Source organism: Myotis yumanensis, unplaced genomic scaffold (assembly GCF_028538775.1).
Source record: "Myotis yumanensis isolate MYYU_CA2020_CCGP unplaced genomic scaffold, mMyoYum1.0.hap1 SCAF_10, whole genome shotgun sequence".
In the NCBI taxonomy this organism is placed as follows: domain Eukaryota; kingdom Metazoa; phylum Chordata; class Mammalia; order Chiroptera; family Vespertilionidae; genus Myotis; species Myotis yumanensis.
This window is the reverse complement of record NW_027223761.1, coordinates 39700813-39710081: the sequence shown is the minus strand read 5'-3', so window position 1 is coordinate 39710081 and position 9269 is coordinate 39700813. Positions and strand designations below refer to the sequence as shown.

The 9269-nt window shown below is 48.5% G+C and overlaps 1 protein-coding gene across 1 annotated transcript; it reads right to left on the bottom strand.

The window, feature by feature from the left end:
• Positions 1–1377: 1377 nt before the first annotated feature.
• On the bottom strand, positions 1378–9269 carry HPX (hemopexin). Its single transcript, XM_070425412.1, has 10 exons — positions 9179–9269; positions 8989–9053; positions 8818–8889; positions 8526–8641; positions 6767–6920; positions 5875–6087; positions 5502–5633; positions 2128–2258; positions 1881–2043; positions 1378–1742 (listed from the first exon to the last, which is right to left on the bottom strand). Exons 1-10 carry the CDS (start codon positions 9259–9261, stop codon positions 1483–1485), a joined length of 1389 nt encoding a protein of 462 aa, XP_070281513.1. The 5' UTR covers positions 9262–9269; the 3' UTR covers positions 1378–1482.

Sequence of the window (9269 nt, the reverse complement as noted above, 5' to 3'; positions counted from 1 at the left end):
GTGTACCAGAGTTGCTGAGACTTTGGCCTTATCCTCACCTCTTAGACTGAAGGAGGAGAACCATCCAGGCACCATCAGGGAGGAAGGGGAAAGCTCAAGATACTTCTTGGCAGTAGACCCCACAGCCCTGGTGCCTGGCCTCTAACTTCTGTTCCTAGCCTCAGCCAACCTCAAGTCCTGGGTGGAACCTCCGAGACCTAGTTTCATCCCTGGCTGCCCCCCTCCCCACTCATCAAGGCTGGTGAAGCACCCTTAGGCAGTTCTCCTGAACCAGAGGAGCCTGGTGCCTATCAGGAGCCACTCTATGGCATGGCCTCCCAGTGCAAAGCCCAGTGTGTCAGTGGACCTTGTCAGGGTACCATTCTACCCACAAGTAAGGGGCTACAGGTCAGGAGGGGCTAACTGCAAACCAGATGAGGCCATGGACCAGAGTTTGGGTCTACTTCCAGGGCCCCTTCCTGACAGAATCCAAGGGATGGGTTTGAGTCCATATTCTTTGCCATTGGGAGATGAGTAGTAGTATACTCATTTTATGGATGAGGTCATTGAGGCTAGGATATGAAAAGTCAGAGAAAGGGTCCCCTGCTAGAGTCTGAGGTTATTTTTTGAGCCTAAAACAAACTAATTAACCTCTGCTGGCTTGAAAAGGTAGAGGAGGAAAAAGGGTCTTACCTGAGATCCAGTTGACTGTGGTCCAGACCCACTCCCCAGTCAAATGGTTGTCAGTAAGTTTGGAGAGTAAAGTCTTGGCCCATTTATGATCAGAAAAGAATCAACAACTATATCCTTTACCAACACTGCACCATCTAGGCCCGCATTCATGGAGGCTAAAGGGTAGCCAGCAGAACCACTCAGTGTTCTACAGATGTGTTCATGGTGCCAGGTCCCTGAATGGTTCCACCTCCCCTCTCCCCAGCTTGCCTCTGACACACATCTGGCCTCTCCCTGTTTCCTCACCTCAACTTCCTTTTGTTATACCTAACTCATGGCAACCAAAGCCTCGTTTTCTGGTGAAGTGCTACCTGAACCACCTGAAACCACAGTTTTAGGGCTCAAATGGCAACCTTGAGCCAATCCATTTGGCACATGAATATCTGCCCCTGGCCCTATTTTCCTGATGCCTCTCCTGTGGTCAGTTATTAGCAGGCTGGGTCAGAGTCCCTGCTCTGCCTCTTACCAGTTCCTTTTCCTACTTGTGGTTCTCTGTTTCCTTCTATGTGTAATAGCCCAGAAGAAGCTAGTTAGGATCTAGGATCATCTGAGCAGAAATGAGGTTTGTCCCTCAGCCCTCCCCTTCCTTGCCTCCCACAGCCTCATTTGAGCTAGAAATTCTCAAAAGAAATGTTACTACCTCTCAATTTAAAGAAGGAAATGAGATTGTTCCACAACCAGGGCCCCTTGATTCAAGCCAAGAAGTCCTCTGGTTTTATTGTAAAGAAAATGGGGAGAAGGGTCTGGGCCAGATTCACATCAGAAGCCCTGTCAGTGACTGCAGCCCAGGAGGCTGTTCATTCTCAGGGGCTGGGGAAGGGCTTTGGCTGCACTCAGTTCCTCCACATTGCTGTAGCAGTACAAATTTTGGCCATGGATGAGGTATAAGCCGGAGCCATTGGCAGAACATGAATTGGGGCCAAGGGACTTTTCCATGCACAGGGCCCCATCAACCTTCTCATGGGGCCAAGGAAGCTCTGTCCATGTCGCTTGAGCTCCTAACTTCATGTCCAGCCACCACAGCTGTCGTCCTGTGAAGAAGGCACCAGATATAACATGGCTTCCACATCATGGAAATCCTGACCTAACCCTTTTCAGGCCCTGATGGTGATCCATGCTATGGAGAAGTAGTAGAACAAGCCACCCCTTAGCACCCAGATGCCCCTCACCTGCCATGATGTGGAGTCGAGAAGACCCAGGACAGATAAAGGCTGCATCCACAGCCAAAAGGCTGGTCCCAGGAGGGCTCCCTAACTCCTTCTCCAGTCGTTTTGGATATCCATCTACTAGGGTATGGCCTCCCTTTGTCAGGAAGATATATATCTGAGTGCCCTGGAGGATAAGAGATGTTAATCAGCATAGAGCTGGATATTCTCCCAGTCTTTTCCTCAAGCCTCTCTCCCTCCTAACACATACCTGGATCAGATAGAGTTTATCATCCCAGGAAAAGGCAGCATCCACTGTTGAAGGACCCTTGGGCCACTGATGGACAATGGGCCAGCTATGCCACCCATCCTTGCTGCTGTCCAAACGCCAGTAGTTGGTCCCTGTGGAGTATCAAAGGCACCTGTAGTGCTGGTGGTAAAAGGCCAGAAAGTGAAGAGGCAAGTGAAGATGTAGGGGTGAGTCCTGAGAGGAAGGAGAGAATGCATCCAGAGGCCAGGAGGAAAGAAGACTCATAAGAGGAAGTAGAGAAGGACTTGGCAAAGTTGGGCATTGTGGCCTGATTGGAACTGGAGTCAGCAGGGGCCTGACAGAAGGGCAAGAATAAAGAACAGTGGCCAAGTTGCCCGGTAAGGCCAATATCATGGGGTTTGTTGGGGACTTCCAACTAATCTCAGATGTCCATGTGCAGAGATGTTATAGACAAGGAGAGAGTGACCAGAAGTTAAAAGGGAAGCACCACAGCAAGCTTCCAAGCTTCCATGGAGTGTTCTACTCTGGCTGTATTCTCTAATCCCAGGGGGGAGGGTGGCAGGAGAGTGAGGGAGTAGCCAGAGCAGCCCTCTAATTTTCTTCTCTCCTTTCCATAGCAACTTACTAAACGACTCACCTAAGCTCTCATTTACCTTTACTTTCTCAATCTACTTCACTTACACTTCTGTTTCCCTCCTCTATTGAAATTGTTCAAGGGCACCAGTATCCTCCAACTTGCCAGATCTACTGGTCCATGGTTCATTCTCTGCCTTCCTCTTACTCTATCTCTCAGCAACATTTGACTGCTGACAACTCCCCTCTTTAAATGTCTTTTTTTTTTATCTTGACTCCTGTGATACCAGACTCTCCCAAGTTCCTCTTGTCTTCTTGACTATTCTTCTCTTCAGCTATATACCGATGACTTTCAATCGTTCTCTACAGCTCTACAGGACTATCCTTTGAATGTTAGGCTCAAACATAACTGCCTACTTGACCTGTCCATTTGGGACCACTAGGCACCAAAAACCCAATATGTCTCAACTGATTGCTGCTTTCGCCACACACACACACACATACACACACACACACACACACACACACACACACACTTATTCCTTTCCTAATCTTTCCTAATTTTAAAAGAGGAACCATTAATCACCCAGCTACCTAGTCCCAAAAAACTGTCATTCTTTTAAATACATTTTTAAATCCTCACCTGAGGATATACTTTTCCTTGATTTTTAGAGAGGGAGGGAGGGAGGGAAGGAGAGAGAGAGAGAAAGAGAGAGAGAGAGAGAGAGAAACATGGATGAGTTGCCTCCCATACATGTCCCAACCAGAGATGGAAGCTGAAACCTAGGGGAACATACCTAATACTTACAAGATGGAGGTATAGTAACCTCCATCTTGGGTAAAAACTGCTGTTTAAAATTTTAACCCTGCTACTCTGTAAACATTTGCTTGCTTAAATAATAGAGAAAATAAGACTACTCCCCACTCCAGAGAGGCCATAAAAATATGCCTCAGACAGTGCTGGCGCCAGGCCAGGCCTTGAGATATGGTCTCACAGCCCTGTCCCAGCAAACAGGACTTTTTCTCAGAAGTTTCAGAAGTCTCATTCCAAATTTGGAAAACAAAGAGCTGAAAAACATATAAATTGAAAAGACTTGCACCATATGGGGCCCCAGAATTTGAGAAGCGAGAGTTCCTCTGTGCCCTTTAGCGCTGGCAAAAATGAACAAGACTCCAAATAAATTTGGCTTATTGATTAAGGCATCTTCTGATTTACAATTTAACAATACTGTACTTTTGATTTAGGAGTTCAGCAGCATTCTATTCACAGCCACATGGCCTTAAGGTTCTATGGTCTCTCTACATTTCTGTGTGGTCCCTGTGACCCTGTTTTCTCTCTATCTCTCTCTCTTCCTCTGTGTGTGTGTGTGTGTGTGTGTGTGTGTGTGTGTGTGTCCTCCCAGTGGTCCCATGCATTCACCATAGCTGCATGTTTTCCTGATACTTAAGTGTTTTGACTCTGGCATATATTCTCAGTATAGGTCTATATTTTTCACTGCAGGTGTGTTTTTCATCATGGATGTATGTTCTCATTACAGCCTGCATTCCTGTTGTGGGGATATGATCTTGTGACTGTGTATTTTTAATTATAGCTTGGTAGTTATATATGATCATACCAGAGGCCCGGTGCATGAGATTCATACACTGGAGGGGGGTCCCTCAGCCCGGCCTGCACCCATTCGCAGTCCAGGACCCCTCAGGGTATGTTCGCCTACCAGCTTAGGCCCGATTGCCCCAGGATAGGACCTAAGCCGTCAGTCAGACATCCCTCTCACAGTCCGGGGCTCTCACAGTCCGGGACCCCTCGGTCCTTACTGCCCGCCTGCAGTGGAGGCGGGAGAAGATCTCACCACTGCCGCTGTGCTCGCCAGCCGTGAGCCTGGCTTCTGGCTGAGCGGCGCTCCCCCTGTGGGAACACACTGACCACCAGGGGGCAGCTCCTGTGTTGAGCGTCTGCCCCCGGTGGTCAGTGTGCATCATAGCAACTGGTTGTTCCACCGTTTGGTCAATTTGCGTATTAACCTTTTATTAAATAGGATTTGTTGTCCAAGGGTTAGGAGCAAAAAAGGATTTTCACTATTCCATGTTCTCACCTCTATTTTACGTTTGTATCTGATCATACATGTGTTTTGAGCTGCATAATGTGGTTGTTTACTCTTTCTCTTGGAACTGTTATTGGGTGTGGATTAACACCTGTCATTACCTGCCGACTAACCCAAGAGCATCCCAAGGTGTCATTAGATGGCTTTTACCAATTAATGCTGTTGGTCTGAAGAGAGGTTTCTCCACTGGTCACTCAGAGAGGAAACCTCCTCGGGCTAGTGAAGCTATCTCTAAAGGTCTGAGGGACCCAACAGTTCTTGGATAGTTTTTTTTGGCACTGGAACATCTCATACCCTGGTAATGCTGTTCCCAGAAGCCTGGACAGGAGCTTCTGGGAACCTGGAAAAAGACTGAGCTTGTGAAGATAAGCTCAGGGGGCACCAGAGGACCCAGCAAGACATGCAAGGGCAAAGGTAATATAAGGAGTCAAAGGGACCCAGAGAGGTCAGGAGAGGTCACCGGCCTAGGAGTAGGTGGTACTGGGTGGCAGAAGTTAGAGGCCTGGGCAATGAGGGGCAAGTTGAACAATATACATCAGAGGAGAAGGGGAATGAAAAAAGATATGCTAAGAATGGAAGCCGAGGGACAAAGTAAGGGACATAGTGGTGAAAATGAAGGAAATGCATCAGAGATGTAGACACGTGAAAGAAGTGAGAGATGCAGAGGGCAGAGATGGGGGACTTAGGGATATCTCTTACCACTGAAGGCATAGATGGCACCATAGTTGTTAGACACCAGTGCAGACAAGACTACATCTGGGTTACAGCGTACCTCCTTATAGCCATGGTGGGTACCATTTCCAGGGCTGGTCCTGTTCCTGTGTCCATGGCCTTGAAGGAAAAAATAGGCAAGGGGAAACAAAGACAGAGGTCAGAGGTCATAATGAAACCTGAGGTGGAAGAGATCATTGGGGTTAATGGGGTGTAGGCTTCCACCAGCCGAGGACAACTGGTAAGAGCCAGAATAGAAATGGGGCTAGGGCAAGGGCCAAGGTCTTACAACACAGAGGTAAGGTGGGAGCTGGGCATATGGATAGATTCCAGTGAGTCCCAGGGACTGCGGCTTTCTCACCTCTGCCAGGGCAGGGCATGAAGTAGTCTCGGACATCCAGAGGGTACCTAGGAAGCACCTCTCCCGTGACAGGGTCGAAGCGTAGGAATTGGTTACCCCGGAAGCAGAAGTAGCGGCCAATCCATCGAATGGCAGAGGAGCAATTCCAAACAGCTGGCCAGTCACGTTCCTTTACGGTTTTTGTAGCCAAGTCCCAGAACCACGTGTGGTTACCTTTGTCCAATCAATCAACAAGAATTTGGTGAGGCCAGCCTGCCCCTTCCTTTATGCTTGTACTGGGCTCCAGGGTGGACCAGACATGGTCCTGGCTACATGAAGCTGATAGCCCAGCAGGGAAACAGTTGAAGAGAGTGATCATACAGTAAAATTCCACAGCAAAGTGCACATGATCAGCTCAGCAAGGGCAATGGGAAGAGTCAGGGGAAAATTCCCAGAGAAGGTGATACTTAAACTAAAATCTGATGCAGGAGTTATAAAGCAGACGGGAGGAGGAGACAGAACTCTAGATAGAGGAAAGCATGAAGGAAATTGGATGTACAGGGAGCAGCATGGAGCTCCTGGAGCTTCATATTCAAGGTCAGGGTATGATGAGAGTCAAGGCTGGAGGGTCAATAGGGACTTGGTCATGGAGAACCTTGTATGTAAGACTAAGGAACATAGATTTGTCCTAAGGGTCATGGGGAACAATGAGGAATTTTTAGTAGAATTATACCCAGTTACCTTCCGTAGGATAACTTCCTCTACTTCCCCTACTTGACCTTTAGATCCTAACTGACCTATTTCATTTCTTCCTTGGGGAGCCATATAGTGAATCCACTACCACCACCATTCCTACCACTACCTCTGTCACCACCGACCCACCATTGCTCCAGCCTCTCTCATTTGGACTGACCTTGGAAGAAGAGGATGCCCTCACTGTTGCATTCTCCACGGTGACATTCCACAGCTGCGTCCACTGGGGATGGGATTCCAGGAAACTCATCTTGGAGCAACTTTGGGTATTCCTCCTCTTTCTCCTTAGGAGGGTACACCCAGACTTTGTCCCCCTGCATACAAAAGCACTCTGTTTTGAACTATGCTCTCCACATACTGCCATCCTGCATTTACACACAGCATCTTTGATCTGTTGCACTTACACAAAATCCTCCTGCAGCCTCCCCACACTCCCAGTCCATCTGTAGATGGACTGTCCCCATACCCATCACTATTACTATAACACACACATCTGGCTTTGTACAATGGACACTCCCATGGCACACTTACTTGCAACACCATTAGTGCTGGCAAACATCCAAAAATAGTGATTCTGTAATCACTCATCTATGTATACATGCATTTGTTCATTTATTTATTCATTCATTTATTAATTCAAGAATGACCACAGATACAGGGGGTAAAGGCATGACAAGGCTCTGTCTCTGCCTTCAAGGAGTTCCCTATGCAAATGCAGAAAAGATCCACCATCCCAGCCATGTAGCCACCAAGGTGGATGTGAAGTGCACTGGGAATATAGGGAGAATGCCTGATCTACCTAGAGAATTCCTGCAAAACTTCACAGAGGAGGACACATTTGGGCCAAGAATTGAAAACCAAGCAGGAATTTTCCAGGTAGACAAGTGTGGAAAGAGTATCCCAGCAGAGGGAGCAGCACATACAGAGCATGCTCAGAGAAATACATGTAGTGTTATGAGTCTGGTGCAGTGAGTGTGGTGGGGATGGGAGATAAACCTGAAAAGATAACCAAGGGGCAGATCCGGAGACCCACATGCACCTGGCTTGCAGGAACCGGCATGTGGTGGTGCCATTTACTGAAATGGGGAACACAGGAGGAGGGGTTCCTGTGTGCGTAAGAAAGATACTAAGTTCAGTTCGGGCGATGCACCTATGGAACATCTAAGTCGAAGATGTCTGCCATGAAATTGGAAAGACATGCCTGGAGCTCCAGGGAGAACTCCAGATCTGATGCCCACAAGAGTCCTCAAAGCCATGGCATTAGTATACATCACCAAGGGAGGGTGTATGGAAGAGTTGGGATGGATCTCTGAGGAACATTTGAGGACTGACTAAGGATAAGAAACCTGAGAAAGAGCAGGAAAAGAAGCAGGAGGGAAAACAACGCTGCCAGGGAGGGCCACCCCAACCTCACAGCACCTTTGTGCAAGTGAGGAGAAGATACCCTTTCCTCTGAGCAGACAGCTTGGGCCAGGGCACATGCCTTGGTGAACACGGTAGGCTGGATTTCATCCACCACTCACCCCCTAGGCTGGGTTTCATCCGTCACTCACCCCCAGGGCTTCATCCATCATGCCATTGTGTTGTATAACAACCTAGCCACCCTATGAAGAGGACCAGATGCAGGGTCACAGAAGCCAAGGAAAGAAATTGCCATGAAGGAAAGGATGGCCAAGAGTATGAGGAGTGGCAGAGAGGTCTGGACGGAGATCAAAACTAAAAAATAGCCTTGGATACAGTGCCTTCCAAGCTCACATGCACACACTGCCTTGGCCTGAGCTTTTTCAGGAAGGGAAGGCACAGGGGGAGGAAACCTGGAACTTATTGGTAAGGGCTGTATGCCAGGGCCATTTGGGGGAGAGTCTCTCATGTAGATTCCAGCACTTCCTGGTCCAGCCCTGACCTTGACCCAGCAGTACCTTGATCACGAAGACACTGTCTTGATTAAGGCGAAAGGCGGCATCCACGGAGCTGGTCTTCCACTTCTCTGAAATCAACTCCCGGCCCCAGTGGTGAGCTGTCCACATGTACTCCCCTGAAAAATGCACTCACTGAGAGACCAAGAACAAAGTTTTGATCTACTGAGATAGTCACAGAGAAGCTGTGGGCGATATTCTCAGGTAATTCCCAAGATCTCCCACAGTTGGATACACCCTTGGTGAAGGGGACCAAGTCTGAGGTCTCAAATACCCCAACCCCAGCCTCTCCTACCTTTAAAAAATAACATGGTCCCATTTTCACTCAGAGTAGTAGCATCAAAGCTCCAGCCATCTGAGCAGAGTTCTGAGGTGAAGGTGGGGAGATGACAAAATAAAAGACCAGTCAGATGATAAAATGCAGAGACACAGACAGATAGACACACTCAGGGAGTTGGGGCCTCACCCCGCATGTCTGTGGCCAGCTGGTTCCTATTCCCACCTTCAGCTCCACTCCCAGAGGAACCAGTCCTAGAGAGAAGGCAGAGAGAGGTATTTCTTAGCTCCTGACCCCAACTTGCCCAGGCCTAAAACCTGGCTCTGTCCAGCTCTAGCCCAGACCCCAGTCCTCCTTCCCCAGCATCAGCTTTACTCACGAAGTGACAGGGTGGGCAATGGCCAGAGACCAGCACAGGCTCAACAGCCCCAGGGCAACTAGTGTTCCCAGTGCACGAGCCATGCTGAGCT

Excerpts from the sequence above, each read along its gene's own strand:
- HPX (XM_070425412.1), bottom strand. The coding sequence starts at position 9,261 with ATGGCTCGTGCACTGGGAACACTAGTTGCCCTGGGGCTGTTGAGCCTG. Across the intron at positions 8,890-8,988 it reads GCTGGCCACAGACATGCGGG|AACTCTGCTCAGATGGCTGG; the intron begins GTGAGGCCCCAA and ends CCTTCACCTCAG. Across the intron at positions 8,642-8,817 it reads GACCATGTTATTTTTTAAAG|GGGAGTACATGTGGACAGCT; the intron begins GTAGGAGAGGCT and ends TGCATTTTTCAG.